The sequence below is a fragment of the Strongylocentrotus purpuratus genome, unplaced genomic scaffold (genome assembly GCF_000002235.5).
Source record: "Strongylocentrotus purpuratus isolate Spur 01 unplaced genomic scaffold, Spur_5.0 spur5_scaffold_21, whole genome shotgun sequence".
In the NCBI taxonomy this organism is placed as follows: Eukaryota; Metazoa; Echinodermata; class Echinoidea; order Camarodonta; family Strongylocentrotidae; genus Strongylocentrotus; species Strongylocentrotus purpuratus.
The window spans coordinates 23,531,215-23,553,759 of record NW_022145607.1 but is presented as its reverse complement, the minus strand read 5'-3'; the positions used below and the strand labels follow the sequence as shown (position 1 = coordinate 23,553,759).

Genomic DNA, 22,545 nt, shown 5'->3' with positions numbered 1-22,545 from the left:
TTACTCGCTCAGTACAAATGCTTGCTGCTCTCACTTAGCACAAATCTCTGATTCCAGAAACAACATTTTGGCAGCTGTAAGAATGTTACTAATGAAAGGAGATAAATTTTGTGTGTCTTGTGTGTTCTTTTAAATATTTAATGATCTGTTGTTAACCCTTTCAAAACAATAATTATTTAAAGTGCTATATTGATCACATTTTGTTGTTCTTCCCTGAGAACAATAAATGTCGGTAGCAATGTCATAAAAAAGTTGGAACCTGTAAATGTGTCGCCAACTTATGGTCATGCAACAAAAGTCGACTCGGTGTGTGCAGAAATGTTTAATTGTAAAATTATGAAAGAAATTAATTTGATTCATTAACAGGACACAAAACTATCCAAATGTACAACTTAAATTGATTCTGCCAGAAAGGCAAGACTTCTTTACTTCATTTCAAGTATCGAACAATATATTGTCTATACATGGGCAAGTTGTTATGCCATTGTTTTTTACATAAAATGTACACAAATATGAATAATTGAATAAAAATATAATTTTTACAAATCTTCCTCCATGAAACGTGCTTATGACAGGCTACAGGATTTCAATTTCACCCTTGAAGAATACTGTTACAACATCTGCTATAACCATGCATGCAATGACCAAAATTGTGAAAGACACAGCATGGTAGCATCTATTTATTCATAAATATCCCCACTTCTTTAAATACTCTTACTCTTTGTAGTATGCATTTCTAGCCATGCAAATAAGCCAGTATATCACTACTCTAAAAATAAAGTTCCTTTCAAAGCCTTTTAAAAATTAAGAATTCCAAAGAAACTATATCTTTGAATACATACCTAAATACCACTCATGTTTGAAGGCTACTGAAGTGTCCTATTTCAGACATAAAAATAATTATCTCGTAATTAGTAAAAAAAATTCTTCCCTTTAGAAAAAACTTAATTTAAATGATGATCAGCATTACTGATGTACATTTTAGAATTGGATCTACAATAACTGATTAGTCAAATATAGCATTATCATATTAATTGTAACTCTCAAACTCTTAACATAACTCATGATATACACTAGTCCGAAAGCTTCAGTCTCTGACATTGACGGTTGTTCCGCTGAGATTGCATCTGGCTCCTCTGACCGCCTCTATACTCAACAAATGTCAGTTTTATTAAAGAAATGACCCATATCAGACAGTTATTTCTGTCTAGATTTACACATACTTTCGACTGCTCTCATTTTCATCACCAAAACGTCTTTAACACGACAGTAAAATTGCACAAATAAGAGACCTACTTGAAGACTTCTTTAAAAGACTTTGTAGTTGACCTCCAGGGGTCGGAGATCAACCTCTTGGTCTGCCCTCAAAATTAGCATATTGGAGCTTTGGTTTTAATACTGAACTAGGCAACAATAGAGGTACCACTGTGAGTTTATTTAAGAGGCATCGTGGACTAGTGAAAAAGTCGCCAGACTGTGGATCACATGGTTCCTGGTTTGGTTCGAGACTAATGTCCTTTGGCAAGAAATTAATCTACATTTGCCACCCTCCACCTGGCCTTCCATGAATCAGCTGAGATTATCATTAAATGGCAATAAATATATTAAATGCCAATACAATACTGACATTAGAATTTAGAATTTAGAATTTAGAATTTTATTGACTCTTTGACCCCCTCTCGGGGTATGAGAGTACAAACAAACATAAAAGTATAAATAACAATGCATGACTTATGAATATAATTCACATACATTATACATAGATAATGACACAAAGATAAAAACGATAATAGGTATATAGTGTATGAAAGTACAAAAATGAACAATGAATGTAGATAGTGACAAACTGACAATAATAAAAGGATAAGTATAATGCAGTCTATTTACAAGCTAAATAGTAAACAAAGTAGGCTGTTTCACTATCCTACCGCTACGAGTACGTGTAGGTTCAGCTCTATTTGTACTTCTTGAACTGCTTGAACTGTCTTCTTCCTCTGTTTTTTGATTAAATTTCAACATAATAAGGCGGGTAAATCTCGCTAAATTCTTCAACTGAGAAGTGCTTCTAGTATTAAAAAGTTCTGCCATGTGCATAGCACTTGGGAGCTTAGACTTACAACACTTTTTTGATAAATATAAACATCTCTCTCTTTGAAAAAACGGACAAACAAAAATATAGTGAAATTCATCTCCTATATCAGTGGACAAGCAGAGTGTGCACTGCATATCACAATGTGGTGTGTTCGCATCAAACCGACCTTTGTTTACAGGTAATTTATGTGATCTACACCGAAACTTACAGAGAGTAAAAGCATCAGTTTTATTTAGGGTGAGTAAATAGCTTTCAAATATATGGTTGCCTTTAAATATCCTATAATTTGTGCAAATGCGATTTGACCATACTGCATCTCTCCATTCCTGACCAAAAATATCATTTAGTCTCAGTTTTAGCAAAGAATTAATATTTAAGCCAAATCCACTATTTTGGCCTAGCCAAATATTGGATAGACCAGCTTGATTAAATGTGTCTTCAATAAATTTTAACCATGAGGAAGTAAATTCCAAATGTTCATCTTTATGAATGGCAGAAATGAATTTTAAAAGGACATATGAATATTTGCTATCTTTACCTCTCAAAATTCTTGACCAAAAATTAACCATTCTACCCTTCACATGATTCAAAATCAAACCTCGTCCAGTTTCTCCATAAACCATACAGTCTGGAGTATATGAACCTACAGATAATAACGTTCTGAGGAATTTCCTATGGAAAACTTCAATCTGCTTTATATCTTCATGTCCCCAGACTTCACTACCATACAATAAGATAGGCAAAATCAAATGGTCAAATAAATGACATTGAATATCAACTGACAACTGCAATTTCTTCGCTTTAGTCAACATACTGTATAACGCTTTTCTAGCCTGCACTATCTGCTTGGCCATTGCCTTTTTGAAAGTACCATTATAATTAAACAGTACTCCGAGATAAGCAAAATCATATACCACATCTATTTTTGCATGACCATACGTAAAATTTGGTATCTTCCTAACTTTCCCTCTGGAAAAAATCATTATTTTAGTTTTACTCGCATTGACTGTTAGGTGCCATGTATTACAATATCCTTGAACTGCATTCAGCGCTACTTGTAATTCGTCAGGGCTTTCTGCCAAAATGATCGTGTCATCAGCGTACAATAAACAAGACAACTTTGAAAAAAGCTCTAATTCGTCACCCTGTAAGGTATTTTGTATTTCTTCATTTAACATTTTCAAGCCAGGATAAATTTTGGCAATATGCTCTTGAAAGTCATTTAAATAAACAGCAAACAGCAATGGCGAAAGGTTTTCACCTTGCCTAACTCCTACGTTACACGAGAAAAATTCAGACATTGCGCCGTTGACAGAAATACAGGACTTCGCACATTTGTACAAGCTTTTAACAACATTTAGGACTTTGCCATTTACACCTATTTTTAACAATTTAAACCACAAAAACTTTCTATCAATTAAATCAAACGCTTTTTTATAATCTATAAAAGCACAATATAAGCGTTTCCTTTTCTGTAGGTAAAAATCGATAATAGTCTTCAAAACAAACACATGATCAATGGGTGAATATGTTGAACGAAACCCAGCTTGTTCCTCACCTAACATACGATTACTATCAAGAAAGCTAGAAATTCTTTTATTCAAGACTGAGGTAAACAGTTTACCAAGGCAACTTAACAAGGTAATTCCACGATAATTATCTGGATTTGTGTTTTCACCTTTATTCTTAAAAATTGGGATAATCACTCCTATACACCATTCAGAGGGAACGATTCCACTATCTAAAACAATATTAAACAAATCAACAATAACCCTACGCATTTCTAAGGGGCAACTTTTCAAAAATTCATTTCTGATCAAATCTTTACCGCAAGCTTTGGCATTTTTCAATTTATTAACCATTAATTCAACCTCTTCTAATGTGATAGGTTCATTCAAACCATCATTTTGTATCGTCACATTATCAGCATCCAAAGGCATCCTTTCCTCTAAATTATCCTCTGATTTACATACATTTCCTAGAGATTTAAAATGCTGTACAAGATCACCCAAAGAAACATTAACTGCACTTTTAGTTTGACGACCATTACTGTTTAATAAATCCCAAAAGGCTCTAGGGTTTCCTTGTTTTTTCAAGGACCGTAAAGAGGCACTAAAGTCTTTACCATACTTCCTCCTTTTGTACCTTAGCAATTTTTTATATTTCTTACATGCCAAAAGAAATTCACTTTGTAAAACATCAATATCTGTTACTTGAATGAACATCTAATCTTCTACCTAGCTGAATTTTCCTGCTTAGCCTATTCCTTAAATTAAGATACTCTTTACGGGCAGCTTCACAATCGGCATCAAACCATAATTGTGATGCCGAATTCACATTATGTTGTTCTTTATGACTCCTTGCTGTCTTTGACTGTTTCCACTTACACACACCAACATCTTGTGCAGCCTGTAAAAAAGAGTTACATATCTCAGAGTAGCAATGATCTACCAATTCCTGACTTACATTTCCATGTATATTTTCCATAATTCCTGACAACTGTAAGGTTAATCTGTGCAGCCTATCAGAGTATTCATTTGCATTTTCACGATCCCACTTAAAAGACATGTACCTGGGCTTAGACGAGTCACAAATGGTATTAACATCATGAATTTCTGACATGCTGAAAGATACATGTAATAGCCCTGAAGACAACTTGGATGGTACAAAAAGTTTCTTGCACAGTATCACTAGCATCAGGATCATTTGTGAATGATCTCTAAAGCCTCATTCCCACATACTGTGGTAAATGAACAAACCTTTTACTCTTCAATAAGCAATTATCACTTATGAATAATTATCTAATGCCCTAATATCAATCTGCCAATCATCACGACTTAAAGTTCTCCTCAACTTCAGACTCTTCCCCACTCTTTTCGTCGAGGACCGACTCCAGAGCGACCTTGTTCTGATTGGTCCATAGTTCGTAATAGTAACTGTTGGTATCCGCTAGGAGTTGGTGGTGCTTGCCGCGCTCGCCTATCTTTCCGCCCCGGATGACGAGGATCTCGTCGGCGTCGACAACGGTGGAGAGACGATGGGCGATGAAGACGGAGGTGCGTCCGATGGTGACCGCATCCATGGAGTTGAGGATGTTCTGTGTTGCCAATTTGAAAGGTGGAAAAAAGTTAATTAATTGCCATGCCAATATTTTATATGTGTTTTTTGCTCAATCGGCAACAGTGACCTAACATCTGTATCATCTTTCTTATAAGAGTTTTAACTACACAACAATGAAAACAAATCACGATTAACTGTTCGTTCGTCCGATGGTGACCGCATCCATGGAGTTGAGGATGTTCTGTGTTGCCAATTTGAAGGGTGGAAAAAAGTTAATTAAAGATATAGACTGGTAGTGGTAAAATTGCGGTTCAAGGGTTTTGGGTGCAAAATATCCATCCAATGTTGTTTAATTATTGCCTTCAGAGGTTTAGAAGGCAATATTTCATTTTTTGAGAGGAGGGCATTTCCAAAACTGGTCTATACCTTTAAGTGTTGCGTCAAAGTGCCATGCCAATAATTTATTTGCGTTGTGCATGTTTTGCTAAATCAGCAACACCTTAAATCTGTATCATCTTATAAGAGTTTTAACAACACAGCAATAAAAACAAATTCCGATTAACTTTCCAAATTCGAAATTTGCCAAAGTATGACATGGAAAGATAGGAAATGGGTCAAATGTTCAGGAGCAAAAAAGTATGTGTGTATATAAAGTAAGCTCAACAAAAAAATTGAATGTGTGTAAATGTGCAGGGACCTGTATTTTTATTTTTTTTCCTGAGAATTATGAAATAAAATATTTGATTTATCTAATCTACAAGATTTCAAAATGTCAATCGTACTCATGTAGTATCTACACCTCGGGGGTGTTTCATAAAGCTGTGCGTAAAGCTATGAATAACTTTACAAATGATTTGAATATGAAGAGCCAAATGGGATGCCAAAATTTTTTTCCTGACATTTAACAAAGTGTGACTGTATTTCCCATAATCTCAATTAAACTTGTAGCCCAAAATACACTTTGCATTAAAATGTTTTGTTAATAATGATCAGGTTAATCTACATCTGCATATTAAACTTTAGCTCTTGCAATTAAAAGGATTTGAGAATCCAATTTAGCTCTTCATATTCAAATCATTTGTAAAGTTATTCATAGCTTTACGCACAGCTTTATGAAACACCCCCGAGGTGTAAAGTCATGCCCCCTGGCATTGTGACAGTCATACCTGTTCAGTAATGGAGTCGAGTGACGACGTCGCCTCGTCATAGAGGATGATAGACGGGTCCTTGAGGATCGTCCTGGCGATGGCTACCCTCTGCTTCTCACCCCCAGACAGCTTGAGCCCCCTCTCACCCACCTGGGTTTCGTAGCCCATTGGCATGCGGGTGATTCCTTGGTGGATGTCGGCCATCTTGGCTGCCTGGAAGACCTCCTCAGCGGTGGCGTCCAGTTTCCCGTATTGCAGGTTGTAGAAGATGGAGTTATGGAAGAGGACACAGTCCTGAAAAACAAAAGGGATCACAATCCTCAAAAAGTATTTTTTTTTTTTTTTTAATATTCCTGAATTTTTGTTAAAATTGTGTAGAAAATCAATCCCCCTTAAGATTTAGAATCAATCAATAGAGAATGAATAACCCGAAAACCATTTTTTCATTCTTGAGGAGGCGCGATAGTTCAGTCGGTAGAACAGTGGTACGACGGAGAGGACCTAAAGCCGTCGGCCGTTTGGTTGCTTACTAACAAAGCATTTATGCTTTCTTAGCAGTCAGGTAAAATAACCACCACCAATGTATGCAATGTATGTGTTCCGAACTCTGAATGCAAGGGCAGTCTTCAAAGGAACCACTGGACCTAAGACCATACCTGACAATATTTAATTCCTTGAAAAGCTAGAGCGCCATAATGGCTGCCATGTTAAAGCCGGAGTAACCATTGTGGAGCTCCAGGAGTGTCAAGTTTGACAAGCTTGAGCATGACGCAAGAACCCCACTACTATTATTATTATTACCGGTATAATGTATGTACATACCACACCATAACAGTTGGAATATTATGCTAACAGGGCGTTGTGGCGTGCGCCTGTAATCCAGCCAACAGTGGAAGTTACAAACTGATTCAGCCGAGGACACAGGTTTAAAACTGAGTCACGTCTTTCGGATGGTGACGTTAAAAGTTGGTCCCCAGACGTAAATAATCATATCTGATTGATATCCGCCGGTAAAAAACTCATTAACACACACACACACACACACACAAGCTGACATACCTGAGGTACAACCCCTATAGCTTTCCTGAGACTATCTATGTTGACCTCTCTGATGTCTTGACCGTTGACTAGTACCCTCCCTGCATCGGGATCATAGAACCGGAATAGGAGCCGCACTATGGTGGACTTCCTGCACAAATATATGGCAAATATCAGGAGGCATGAATAACAAATTAATGTGTATGTGCAAAACTTGGTTAAATATGAGGTAGTTAAACTCTTCACATTTCCTATATTGATATTGACAACCCACAACTGGTGTCATATTCAAACATTTGTCAGTTTTAAATAAGTATGGTTGATATAGAAAAGAACAATAATATTGGCCTTGTTACCAGATATGTAATGTAATGACAATAGCTCAGTCGGTAGAGCAGTGGTCTTGTAATCCGGTGACCCAGGTTCGAAACCAAGGGGATGCGCTAGTGCCCTTTGGTTAGGCATTAATCATCATTGCCAGGTCCCTCGGAGAGGACCTAAAGCCGTCAGTCTTCTGGTTACTTACTAACAAGCATTTATTGCTTTCTTAGCTGTCAGGTAAAATAACCACCACTATCATAAGGATTAACATGACCACCTACCCTGACCCACTGCCTCCGACGATAGCGACCTTCTTTCCCGAAGGTACATGGAAGCTGAGGTCACTGAAGATCTGCTGTTCAGGGAGGTATCCAAAGGCTACGTTCTCAAAGGTGATGCCAGACTCCTGAGGGGCTATCTGCAGAGCTGGGGCATTGATCTGGCTCTGTAGGAAGTAGGAGACATTTATAACAGAGTCAATATTGGTACAGTCAAACCTGCTTTAGCCACCACCTGTCTACAAAGGCCACATTTTTTATTTCCCTTGAAAATGGTTTCTCATTGAAACATGTACTAAAAGTACCTGTACATAAAGACCACCTGCCTATAAAGGCCACTTTTCTTGTCTCCCTTGGGTGGTCTTTATAGACAGTATTCACTGTATAAGACAATAATAATAATCATAGTGGGTTCTTGTATGGCACTCATGTCTGTCAAACTTGACACTCCTGGGCTCCACAACAATGAGAGAAGGAAAATATACACAAGATGATGACCCAAACATGAAGTCTTCAAGCTTTCGTCATAAAATTAAAATCACCTGGTAAAGAATCCAAACAGCTTTGAAAAAAGATACTGGTAACTAATATCTAATCCCCCCCCCCTCTAAAAAAAAAGTTCAATTGCTGAAATATACTCCTTACATTGTTTAGATGACGATGTCAAAGGAATTTGGCCAGGAGGGATTAGACCTCTCTGCATGATCACTGACAGGTAGTTATCTCATCAGATCAGCCCTCAATTAACATAAGAAAAAAGGGACCATGGGGGACCAATGGTCACCGATTAGGCATTGTTTGCCATATAGAGGGCGCAAGTCGCTGTAAGCAGTGCAGTGGGGCTTTAAAAGTGTCAAAGTTGAGAGAGGACTCTCTGATGCTTCTTACCTTGATGTCTGTCTCGACCTTGAGGAGGTTGAACATGGTGCCCATGTCGACGAGGGATTGCCTGATTTCACGATAGACAGAGCCAAGAAAGTTGAGAGGCAGCGAGAGTTGGAACAGGAGACCGTTTACCATGACTAGATCTCCAACCGTCAATTGACCTTGTTTAATAATAAAGAGGTAAATGTAAAACATGTATTTTCATGCATAAAGGAGTCCACTAACTTATTTATACCCTTATGCCCATGGCTATATTTCATTCTGGATTGTTTATCCTGCAGTAGATTGATTAGATGCTGCTTATAAGTATCGGCTTGCATGGTGATTTAGATATACAGCAGGTTGCACTCCTGACGACAGATAGTCAACCTGTTCGAAACATTCTTTTTCAGGACAACACACACTCAAGAAAGAGAGATTACAGAGAGTCCTTTTCAGGACTCCCCAATTTTTCCCCTCTCTCACATGGTGCAACAGCAAGCCTGCTGTTTAGTAGATTGATTGTTTGAACAAGTAAAATAAAAACAAACGAACAAAAACTTGCTGGAAATCATCTTCAGTAAAGCCACAACTCTCATTTGCACATAGTGACCTGTGTAAAGCACATTGTGTCGGGCCTACATGTACTTAACCGGATTTTCTAATCTTACAATGCTCAACACTCAGCACCTATACATTTTCTACCATAATCATTACGCACATGTCATTTATTTGTATTCTTGAACATTCATTTTAAGTTTTGTTGGATTCTGTGAGAGTTTATTTTCTATCATTAACAGAACTAGATCTAGCTTATCTTTAAACATTACTTTTTGTTCAAATATTGCAAGACTGCATTTACCTGCAATAATCCCCTGACTTGCTAGCACCATGACCCCTGCTAGCGATGCACTGAAGATGAAATTCTGACCAAAGTTGAGAAGGGCCAGACTGGTGGCCGTCTTTAGGGAAGCATGCTCGTACAGGGCAAGATTTTTATCGTAGTTGTTGACCTCCCACTTCTCATTGTTGAAGTACTGAAATTGAAAGGGGGTTGAGAGATTAAAGGCATTGCACTACGGAAACACAGATTGTGAACCCATTGCCTACGGTAACCGGGTGGCTCCCTGTATTAAGCCTGTGAGAATTAAATAATTCAGTAGTCAACAGGTTAAATAAGGCAATGAAAGTAAAAATATCTGATGCAATTCAATCTCTATCTTCATGTTGGCAGTTAACATTTCAAATCAAAATCACAACTATCTAAACAAAATGCAATCAAGAGAAACATAAAATGGTGCAAAAAAAAAAATCATCATTGGTTCATCATGGGAAGGGGGGCCAGTCCTAAAGCAGAATACAAGAATCCAAAATGTAAGAGCATATTTGCGGAGATATAGGGGAAATGGGAGGGGGCGAGTTCACCATCCCCCACCCCTTGATCTTTAATTTTCAATCTAATTACATAATCGTTTTAAATTCATTCAATTCAATAAGGGTTTATTCAAAATGACGTTCTTGCAGCCGAAGCTGAATTGCATGGTCATTTACAAGGTAAAATTCATCATAATGGTTAAAATGCAGCATTATACACGTAAACATCAAATATAAATTACATAAAAGGATAAATATACTAGATAAATTCACACGTAGAATAGGCAGCATCATTACCTTGACCGTTTCATAGTTGATGAGCGAGTCAATGGCCTGGTTACCCGCTTCGTTGTCTGCTTTGTTCATGTGAACCCTGAACTTGGTTCTCCACGCCGTGATGCTCAGCGTGAAGAGAGAGTACGCTCCGATGCACATCACGGTGATGACAGCAAAGGGGGAACCGAATTTGTAGTACTGTAAGGTTGGAGATCAGGGGGACGTTTCACAAGTGACAAATGACAGTTTTTGTTATAAGCTACTGAAATGCTTGCTTCTGATTGGTTATCTACAGATTTGTCACTGATTTTTGTCATTTGTCATTGAAAAAAGTCTTTGTGAAATGGGTCCCAGGAGAGTGTTTCACAAAGACTAAGATCGACTTTAAATTGGACATTAAGTTGGTCGTTAATGCCACTGTTTTCTCTAACCATTTACTGGCATCGGTCTCTCAAGGGACATACAAATCATGGTCACATATCTTTAGAATTTACATTTTTTGATAATTCATTATTGAAGGAAAAGATATTATCTATTAAAGATCATAATGGTGGGAGAAAACAGTGGCATGAACCACCGGCCATAGTCGATTCCAACTTAAGGTCGATCTTAGTCTTTTTGAAACACTCCCCAAAGATATTACTATGGGTAGAAAGGTTTTAAATGCTTATACAGGGTCAGTCAAACTTGTCTATAGCGACCGCCCAAGGGAATAAAAAAAAGTCGTCTTTGTAGACGGGTTCCTTTAGTACATGTTTCAATGTGAAACTATTTTTAAGGGAAACAACAAATTTGTGGTCTTTGAAGACAGGTGGTCACTAAAGAAGGTTTGACTGTATTAGTCATACCTCTCACTGACCAACAGAACTCTCAGAAGAGTCAGGAAAAAAATTTACAAGGATGTCTTTACCATGCTTAAAGCCCCACTGTCCTACTTGTAGCTAGTTGCTCCCTCTATATAGAAAACTTCCCCAATCGGTGCTTGTTGGTCCCCCATGATCCTCTATTTCTTATGTTATTTGAGAGCTGAGTTGATGAGATAGCCACCTGTCAGTGACCTCACTGTGTGGTCTAATCCTTCCTAACCACACTAGTGTTGATAAGCTTTAAAGAAGTGTCTAATATGACATGAATTTTACGAAACGTAAATTTGGAGAGATACATTATTCACATACTTAAATAACTACTAAACTTGGTAAGAGTATGAATACTTTAGTCGTTACTGTACGTAATTCATTGTATTCTTACCATGATGCCGGTGACAAGGCACACTTCGAAGATAGTTGGCACAATGTTGAATACTAGAGCCATCAGAACAAAGTTGATCCCCCTGATAATATGGGTTTAACATAGAAAATAAAACATGTGAAAAAACAACCGACTTCAACGACTCATGGTGGATTTTTTTGGTTCAGTGTCTAGTAGTAACTTATTCTTTATCCAAGTTTGGAACTTCAAACCTCCATCCACTTCCACACAACAAACAAGCAGAACAAAACCCCTAGAGGATCAAACTTCTGGCAAAAATAAGTTGACCTTGATCCAGAGTTAAATGGCAAGATCTGGTCATGAAATTATTTGGCAATGTGTAAATTTATGCGCTCATGTGGGTGGAAGGGGTGTAATATGGTTTGCTATTGTGCACTGCACAAACAAAGCGATAGTTAACAGAAAGTGAGCAAAATTTGTTAACTCAAGTTTGATAATGAAATTTGAAGCAGCTCTAGACTTACCTGCTCCCTCTGTCGATGGCCTTGGAGAGCGCCCCCGTTTGGCGAGACAGGTGAAAGCTCAGATCTAGCTGGTGGAGGTGGGTGAAGACATTCTTTGCAACCCGTCGTATTGAATTCTGGGCCACCTTGGCAAAGACGGCGTTCCTCGCCTCGTTGAGGAGGGACGCACCTGCACGTGCTGCTCCATCTGATTAAAAAGGAAAATAATAATACTACTAATAATTGGGTCTTATTAACCTAAGGTAGCCACATCAATATCAATACTGCTCTTCCTGCAGGGCCTGCAATTATTACCCCAGCATTTTCCAAAGTACACCTGGGCAGAGAATGGCAAATTTGGATTAACGTCTCGCAAAAGTACATTAGTCCAATGCTGGGATTTGAACCCTCAACCCTTGGATAGAGAGCCAATAGTGAATGAACCACTATGACTACTGATAATGATACTAATAGTGGAGTCCTGTATAATGTATATAGCAGGGGGAGGGGCAATGTAGATTTAGGTCTTGCCAAAGGACTGTAGGACTGCAACAGAATTCAAATCCTGTAACAATCTGGACGCTTGTTCAAATATGGCTCAGTGTTTACAGAAAAAACGCTGCAATTTTTAAGTGTAAAGGAATGGCATCTGCGCTCAACAAATGAGTTCTTTGTTAAAAGAAATAAAAATGTGGATCGTACTACACATTACATCATCATTAAAAAAACATTGCGGTTTTGCAGCTTCATATCTGAACAAGCAATTATCCACTGGACAAAGAATAGTATTAAACCTTGTGTCTTCTTCGGTGTCAACTCTTTCTTATTGTCATCCCTCTTTCTGCAAAGCTTCTGCTGAACTTTGGAACAAATTACCTTTAAATGTCAAAAGCTGTCAAACCATTAACCAATTCAGAACTTGTCTTAAAACAAATTTATTCAAAATTGCTTTTGATGATTAACTTACTCTGTTCACATTGATGTATATTCCATATGTATTGTAATTTGTAGGTTTATTTGCATTCTCTTTTTGTTTTGTTTAATATGTATTTGTTTATCATTGTATTTTGTTGGTTATAGCACTTAGAGACTTTGGTGGTAAGCGCTTTATAAGCTCCGTTTTTATTATGATTCTTTTCCATTTAACTGAAAAGTTAGCTTTGTTGTACTTACAGCCTAGCAGGAGGGTGGTGACTACCGTAGTTCCCGTCCCGACAGATGCCACTGCTTCTGAGGCCGTCTGGTAATCATTGAGATGATCTACAGCGTGCTTGAACAGGAACGGAACATATACATTCAATACCTGCAATGAAACATCAAACACATGGTCCTTTCTATTGAGAACAAGTACTGATGATATTTTTAACAATTCGATAACAAAGATGGAAAGGAATCAGTTTCCTAATCTGTTCTTGTTTCTATTTCATGTATGCAACTAATAATATAACGTACCAGGCATTAGTCTACATTTGCCACACTTGACCCAGGAAAAATTAAATGGGTACCTGGCAGGAACTACCGAATCACTGAAAACTTGCCTTTGCACAATCCAACAAGAACAGGGCCACCACGCCCCTCTTTTTGATGCTAGGGTCTCCCTTTGGGTCAAGGTCTTGATGATATCCGAACCCCCAATCATATGACGCAGAACTCACCTTTGCACTGACTAACAAGAAAAAAAATGGCACCGCAACCCTTATCCTGATTCAAAGGTCTCCCGTTAGATGGATGTAATCAAGCTCTGCATGGCTCTAATAAATGTTAACCTCCTACTATGAAACCCCTATTGGTATTCTCGAAAGACTAAATTTAGTCCATGGTTTAATCCTCCGACTTAGTATGGAATGCCAAGTGTCCATATGAACATATTTTTGAATAATTTGATATGTCCCTAAATTACCATGATTCCATAATTATTTCATAGTTATATTGTTGTATATTAATTATGTTGTCACATTTTATTTTAATTTAGTGACAGATTAAATTATTCAAAAACATATTCATATGGACACTTGGCAATCCATACTTAGTCAGAGGTGTAAACCATGGACTGCAGTTAGTCCGCTTTCGAGAATTCCACCCAATATCCTCACCTTTGCACCGATCAAGAGGGACATGGCCACCACGACCCTTGACTTGATACTCAGGTCACCCTTGGGCCAGACATAGCCAAGCATGGCCTTGATGATGTCCCAGCCTCCCACTTTATCCTCCACATCAACCTTTGGTGGCATGCCATTACCCCCGGCATGGAAACCATGTGGGTGCTGGTTTATCACTGATGTCGGAGGGGAGAGTGGTTGCTGCAAAAACACAATTGGGAGAAGACTCTTAAAGATGTGAAGATCATTTTGAAATTATGTTTTACTAAAAAGCATTCAGTATGAGTACTACAGACATTGTCTCATCTAGACTCTCATCCATGTGGCTACATATATAACTTTATATTCATATTTTGAACAGTAATTCGAGACTAATTTTGTTTTGTTTCACTTAGAATCATCTTTGATTTCCATCCAACTTTCATGAACTTTCATATTTAGACTTGGCCCATCATATGTAAAATGTACTACACAAACAATGACGTTCATTATCGCATTATATAGAGAGGTTGAGATGTCATTGTACAGTTGTTCATCCACCTAAAATTTCAATCACAAGGCATCAATCTACATTTGCCTCTCTCTACCCGGTGGTAAAAAAGTACCTGATATGCTTGAGCGTTAGTTACTTTGGCAGCTGAGCTATAACAATATAGTAATGTAAGACCCAATATTACAATCCCTTCAACACAACACCCTTTAAACAGTACTTTCTTAGAAGTGTAAATAAATGCAAGATAAGCACATTCCATTAGAGTATGTCATTCCACTTTCTACTTAGAAATAACCACTGACCATGGCCATTTATGGCCATGAGGTCTTTATGTTTAATTCATGAGTGTTAATGTTTAATTCATAATATTGACCATGGCCTAATATGGTCTTAAATGTCTCATGTCAGACCATGGCTTGGACTCGCCCAAAAGTATAAAGAGTTTGTGAAATCACTCATGTGGGTTCTTCAACTTCTCGTCCTCACCACCTTCAGGTGAGGATTGGACAGCGATTGCCTCTGCCTATTGTAGGCGTACACAGAGGGGAGGCTATAATCATCTTCAATAAAATACCATCTTGAACTCTATATTATTATTTGTTCTCGAGTCATCTGTTATATGTTTAGCTAACACTCATCATAACCATGCTACCAATTATCTACAATTCGGAGTGTTACACTGGTGGCAGCGTGAAGCGGTATATGCCATCCTGCTCGAAATCTCTTTTTTTTTATGAAATGTCATACGGATCATCAACATCAGAGAAAAAGCGTGATTGTTTATTGGACTCGGTCATAGACTGTGCTTATTATTTGCTGAAGACTTTTTTTATCTCTTCAGTTTTTGTCTTCAATCTACATCTATTGCAGGGATGCCAACCTTTCAGAGCACAAATCATTAATCATAAGGCTAAAAATCAGTAATTTGGAGACAAAATCAGTAATTTTCTGCGACGCAAATTTTTCTGCACGCTGGCAAGAGCTGTTTTGGTAGGCAATCTTTTGGAACCTGTAGAGGTTTGCGCACGTCACTACGTAAAGGAAATGTTGACGCCCCCTAATGAATATGCATTATGCTTGTGCCGACACGGCGTGTGTACTGTCCGTACACGCTGTGCATCTATCTAGGCTATGACAGCACATCTGCACTACCGATTCAAGCAAGAGAATATATGTATTTCACTACACTTGTATTGTTTTGAATACATTAATTGCATCTATACTTGCATCAATTAAGTTAGTGCATTTCTAAATTTGTATTGTACTGTTGTGACTTCATACTTGCATCAATATAAGTTATTGCATCTAACCTGTTCCAAACTGCATTTTGCTTGTCCCAAATTTATATCTTTGTCAAGGGTGCATTGTTTGCAATAAAGTTATTGCATTGTACATGTTCCAAGCTGCATTCTACGTGTTTCAAAATTTCTATATTTCGGTAATTGTATTGTTTTGACTACACACTCCAATTATTTAAGTTATTACATTGTATATGTTCCAAGCTGCATTCTACGTGTACCAAAATTGCTATCTTTTGGTAATTGTGTTGCCTACACACTCCAATCATATCCAAATTATTGCATTGTACATGTTCCAAGCTGCATTCTACATGTTCCAAATTTTCTATCTTTTGGTAATTGTCGTGTTTTGACTACACACTCCCATTATTTAAGTTATTGCATTGTACATGTTCCAAGCTGCATTCTACGTGTACCAAAATTTCTATCTTTGGCCATTGTATTGTTTTGCCTACACACTCCCATCATCCAAATTATTGCATTGTACATGTTCCAAGCTGCATTCTAGGTGTTCCAAAATTTCTATCTTTGAGTAATTGTATTGTTTTGCCTACACACTCCCATCATTCAAATTATTACATTGTTCATGTTCCAAGCTGCATTCTACGTGTTCCAAAATTTCTATCTTTGGGTAATTGTATTTTTTTGCCTACACACTCCCATCATTCAAATTATTGCATTGTACATGTTTCAAGCTGCATTCTACGTGTTCCAAAATGTATATCTTTATTGTTTTGCCTACACACTCCCATCATCCAAATTATTGCATTGTACATGTTCCAAGCTGCATTCTAGGTGTTCCAAAATTTCTATCTTTGAGTAATTGTATTGTTTTGCCTACACACTCCCATCATTCAAATTATTACATTGTTCATGTTCCAAGCTGCATTCTACGTGTTCCAAAATTTCTATCTTTGGGTAATTGTATTTTTTTGCCTACACACTCTCATTATTCAAATTATTGCATTGTACATGTTTCAAGCTGCATTCTACGTGTTCCAAAATTTCTATATTTTAGTAATTGTATTGTTTTGCCTACACACTCCCATCATTCAAATTATTGCAGTGTACATGTTCCAAGGTGCATTCTATGTGTTCCAAAATTTCTATCTTTGGGTAATTGTATTGTTTTGTCTACAAAACAACTGACCCTTGTGATAAGGGTCAGTTTATCATAGTAATGATGTTTTTGATCACCTTTATCAGGACCTATTATATTTGAAAAGCACATATAATGTGCCCTTCAGCCTAGTAGGGGACTTTAATTCAAGGACTGGGTTACTTGACGACTTTATGGTAATTGATAATGTTATTTCTGAATTTTCAGGTTATTGTTCTTCAAATGATAATGTTGATTTTAAGAGCTCGCTTACTGATGATGGATATGATACTAGGAGGCATAATATGGATTCTTCTATTAATAATAATGGTAGACAGCTTATTGGCATTTGTCAGAGTTTTGACTTGAAGATAGTGAATGGGAGATTTGGTAGTGATAAGGGTGTTGGTAGCTTCACATGTTACAATAAAAATGGAGGGAAAAGTGTGGTTGATTATGTCATTGCATCTGTTAGTTTATTTCAATATATTACTCATTTTGAGGTTGACATTTTTGATAAGTGTGTTTCAGATGTACATTGTCCTTTGAATCTGATGTTTTCAAATAAATTGATTCCTATAAATGAAGATGTTGAATTGAGAAAAATTGAAAATAGGGTTGATGCTCCCGAAAAAGTGAAATACACTTCATTTAAGTGTTCTAAAGAGAAGGCATCTGAATTTAAGTTGAATCTTGATCAAAGTATTCCAGTACTGATGAATGCATTGGAAATGGTTGAGAAGTCATCGACACAAGGTAATATGGATAATTTTAGTACTCTATTGGCAAATTCATTTTTGAAGACGGCAAAGGAAGTCGGTATATGTGAGGATAAAGTCTGTAAGAAAATTCATTCTAGGAAACTTATCGTGGAGAAGAAACCATGGTTTGACACAGAGTGTCGGCATGCCAGATCAAGTTATTTCAATCTAAAAAATAAAATTAAACGACTGTAGTGCAAAGGTCTAACTTTGAGTGATAAAGAACAAAAAATGGCTGAAATTAATGCTGTTGCAAAAGATTATTGGAAATTGCTACGTAGAAAGGAAAAAGCGTACACTAGGCTCTTACACAACAATCTTCATATACTTAAGAAGGATAGTCCTCAAGAGTATTGGAAAATTTTGGATGGACCGAAGCGTAGCTCTTGTCCAGCCAAGGTCTCCTTAGATGATTTTGTGCATCATTTTAGTAGTTTGAATAATGTGCAATGTGCAGCATCTGAAACACATTATGTGGATTTTGACCAGTCAATGGGCAATGATGAGCTGAATGCCCCTATCTCGGTTGATGAAGTTATAAAGATTATCCAGAAACTAAAGAATAATAAGGCATGTGGTGTAGATTTGGTTAGAAATGAGTTTTTGAAAAATTGTTCAGCAGCTGTAATTGGTTGTATTACTGCTTTTTTTAATGTAATACTGGAGAGTGGTCTAGTACCAAAAGACTGGTGTCTAGGTAGTATAGTCCCCATTTTCAAAAATAGAGGAAAGGATACAGATCCAGATAACTATCCTGGGATAACACTTTTAAGCTGTTTGGGAAAATTGTTTACTTCCATCTTGAATTATAGGATAACAATTTATTTCGAAAATGAATGCAAGCTTGGAGAAGAACAGGCTGGCTTTCGTGCTGGCTATTCTACAACAGACCATATTTTTGTTTTGAAATCCCTGCTTGACATTTACTTGTCTAAACGGAAGAGAATTTACTGCGCTTTTATAGACTATAGAAAAGCTTTTGATATGGTTGATAGGGTTTCACTTTGGCACAAATTATTGAGGTCAGGGGTGGATGGTAAGGTGTTCACAGTTATTAAGAATATGTATTCTCAAGCAAAATCGTGCGTGATAGTAGATGGTCAAATGTCTGAGGCTTTTCAATGCGATGTTGGTGTTAGGCAGGGTGAAAACTTATCACCACTGCTCTTTGCAATATATCTTAATGATTTCGAGGATTTTCTCAGTAAACACTTTAAAGGTCTCAAATTTTTAGTTGAAAATGTATGTGCTGACATTTTAGATAAAGAAGTAAACAAAGATCTTTTCTTACAATTATACACATTGTTGTACGCAGATGACACCCTAATATTGGCTGACACAGCAGAGGAATTGCAAGTGGCTTTGAATGCCTTGTCTCAATATTGTAAAATTTGGAAGTTAAGTGTTAATGCTATGAAAACTAAAGTACTTATATTTAGGCCTGAGTCATCACGGGTTTTGCCGAACCCGGGTTTGACTTGAAAATTTCGGGCGGGGACCGGGTACCCGAAATTTTCACCACTGCACTGACACTAAAAATCGTGTGCATGCAGCGGCGGGAGTTAGACTAAGTTGCTGTTCTAATAATGCGACGGAAAAGACAGTTACTGCTTTCAAAACAATAAAATAATCAATGGAATTAAATTAAGATGCTTTAAAAAATAAATGGATATCGTTTCAGTTGACGGTAGGTGTTTTTATCGCTCTAAAATTGAGGCTGCAAGAAAGGAATCACGCTTCGTGGTACCGATCGGGTGCGTTCAGAAACGGAAGTGGAAATAGATCTATGACCCACTGAAGACAGAGCAAGAAAATGCCACACACAAGACTAAAATGTTGATCAGACTATTGCAATTAAATCGTAATACTAAAGGCATTAATTTAATTGTCAAAATATATCCACAACATAATGGTTTACCCTTGATAGTTTGATGAAGGAAAATAAATTAAAGCTCTTGAAATAACATCGAAGTGCCTTTCGTTCGTTCTAAAAATGCGTGTATAAATAACGGCAAGCAGAAGTTACGAGTCAAGCTTGATATGCACGTTTACATCCCTACACCGTCATCCGACCTGATCGGAACAATAAGCATTAAACCAATTAAAAAACATCACGGAAGACTTTAAGGGACTCCAATTCAACAAAATTACCGTAAAATAATTATTTGCTTTGACGAATAATACTATAGATATTCATAATATCTTACAGAAATAATGATATTTCATGAGCTACGTACTCGATATCGAGTTCAGCTAGCCATCATTTTGAAATGAGACGTAGTTGTCATACAGTAGACTGTAGAGGGCAGTATGCAGAAGAGAGAGGAAAAAGCGCGGGCCTGAGATCACGTGATATTCACGTGACTATTACGTGATTTTTTTTTCCCTCTCTAGCTGCGAGCTGCCGCATTCTGCGCTGCATGCATGACAACTACGTCTCATTTCAAAATGATGGCTAGCTGAACTCGATATCGAGTACGTAGCTCATGAAATATCATTATTTCTGTAAGATATTATGAATATCTATAGTATTATTCGTCAAAGCAAATTATTTATTTACGGTAATTTTGTTGAATTGGAGTCTCTTAAAGTCTTACGTGATGTTTTTTAATTGGTTTAATGCTTATTGTTCCGATCAGGTCGGATGACGGTGTAGGGATTTAAACGTGCATATCAAGCTTGACTCGTAACTTCTGCTTGCCGTTATACACGCATTTTTTAGAACGAACGAAAGGCACTTCGATGTTATTTCAAGAGCTTTAATTTATTTTCCTTCATCAAACTATCAAGGATAAACCATTATGTTGTGGATATATTTTGACAATTAAATTAATACCTTTAGTATTACGATTTAATTGCAATAGTCTGATCAATATTTTAGTCTTGTGTGTGGCATTTTCTTGCTCTGTCTTCAGTGGGTCATAGATCTATTTCCACTTCCGTCTCTGAACGCACTCGATCGGTACCACGAAGCGTGATTCCTTTCTTGCAGCCTCAATTTTAGAGCGATAAAAACACATACCGTCAACTGAAACAATATCCATTTATTTCTTAAGCATATTTATTTGATTATATTGAAATATAAGTTTGTGAATTCCATATTTTTAGTTCTATATTTCAAAATATCAGTGTGAAATTTAATTTTGAAAAACCCGAAACCCGAAAACCAAAAACCGGGTTTCAGCTCGACGGTCGGGGCCCGGGCGGGGACCCGTTTCGACTCAGGCCTACTTATATTTTCAAGAGGCAAAGTACGTAAATTTTCAGTTTTCAGATTTGGAGAAGATGAAATTGATGTAGTGGATGATTTTGTATATCTTGGGGTTCAGGTTAATTATAATAGAAGTTTTAAAAAGGCTATTTCAAAACAGGTATCACAGGCCAGGAAAGCCCTCTTCTCTATGTCATTAAAGGTTCAAAGACTCAAACTGCCACCGGATATTCAATGTGAATTGTTTGACCAACTTGTATTACCAATACTCATTTATGGATGCGAAGTGTGGGGATATGAAGATCTGAGTCAAATTGAAATATTCCATAGAAAATTTCTCAGGTCAGCGTTATGTGTAAATAAATTTACACCAGATTGTATGATATATGGAGAAACTGGGAGGGCATGGCTAGCTAACAGTATCAAACATCGAATGGTTAGTTTCTGGTTAAGAATAGTAAAAGGTTCTCCCTCTAAATATTCAGTCAAATTTTATTTTTTGCAAAGGTTAATTAGTCAGAATGTAGATATGTCTACTTCTTTCAAGTGGTTATCTTGTATTGAAAAAATATTGAACCATGCTGGTCTTGGTATTGTTTGGCTAAAGCAAGGGGAAGGATTTAGTAATAGTTGGATACTGAGCACTCTGAAGTTGAGATTAAACGATATTTCAAAACAAGATGTGATGGCAACAATTTGGACAAACAGTGTGTGCCTAAATTATAGGATCTTTAAAGAGGATTGTCTCTTTGAAAGGTATTTAGTTTTGCTGAGTGAAAAAGATAGAATAACACTGAGCCGTTTTAGATGTAGGTCACACCGTTTACCAATTAATAGTAACAGATTCAAAGAAGCTGTTAATGAAATTAGTATTGAATGCCCATGTTGTGATATGCACGAGTCTGGTGATGAATTCCATTATGTTTTTGTATGCCCTTTTTTCAGAAAGGAAAGAGAGTTATATTTAGGTCGCAAAGTAACAGTTAAACGCCCTTGCACATCACACATGTTGAATTTATTTTCATGTTCCGGTATAGGACAGCTGAAGAAATTAGTACTCTTCTTAAGGATAATAATGTCATATTTTGCTCGTCTATATACATGTAAATCTGAACAATCCAATCATATGTCGCCCATAAAAAGAAATGTTACAACCCGAAGTAGTAGGTTAATTAAGCAACCAACAATTCTTGATCTGTAGTACAGTCTTTCTTTAGGTCAAGTATAGTTTTGATGGTTTGTTTGTTCTTTTGTTCATTTTTTTTGTTTTTTTGTTAGTATACTTTTTGTTTTGTTTGTCTTATTACATTATATTCCATTATGTTTTTGTTTGTCCAATGGACGATTATGGCGTATTTTGTTAGTCTGCATATATCTTAACAATCCAATCACAACTCACTTACATGTACAAAAATGAA

The 22,545-nt window shown here is 36.9% G+C and overlaps 1 protein-coding gene across 4 annotated transcripts in view; it reads right to left on the bottom strand.

Annotated features, from left to right (window-relative positions):
• Nucleotides 1–397: 397 nt before the first annotated feature.
• The window catches only part of LOC577121 (ATP-binding cassette sub-family B member 7, mitochondrial), a 46,746-nt gene continuing 24,598 nt past the window's right edge, over nucleotides 398–22,545 (bottom strand). For 2 of the 4 annotated variants that reach the window (XM_030995406.1, XM_030995407.1), the window contains 11 exons: nucleotides 14,257–14,466; nucleotides 13,337–13,466; nucleotides 12,185–12,371; nucleotides 11,700–11,781; nucleotides 10,473–10,649; nucleotides 9,664–9,838; nucleotides 8,826–8,983; nucleotides 7,941–8,104; nucleotides 7,360–7,489; nucleotides 6,319–6,594; nucleotides 398–5,189 (listed from right to left, as the gene is read on the bottom strand). In XM_030995406.1, the coding sequence (XP_030851266.1) occupies nucleotides 4,923–5,189; nucleotides 6,319–6,594; nucleotides 7,360–7,489; nucleotides 7,941–8,104; nucleotides 8,826–8,983; nucleotides 9,664–9,838; nucleotides 10,473–10,649; nucleotides 11,700–11,781; nucleotides 12,185–12,371; nucleotides 13,337–13,466; nucleotides 14,257–14,466 (1,956 nt within the window). In that variant the 3' untranslated portion in view covers nucleotides 398–4,922. Of the gene's footprint in view, nucleotides 5,190–5,327; nucleotides 5,394–6,318; nucleotides 6,595–7,359; nucleotides 7,490–7,940; nucleotides 8,105–8,825; nucleotides 8,984–9,663; nucleotides 9,839–10,472; nucleotides 10,650–11,699; nucleotides 11,782–12,184; nucleotides 12,372–13,336; nucleotides 13,467–14,256; nucleotides 14,467–15,767; nucleotides 16,027–22,545 lie in introns of those variants that run through there. The other 2 variants (XM_011662530.2, XM_030995408.1) reach the window with 2 other exon arrangements.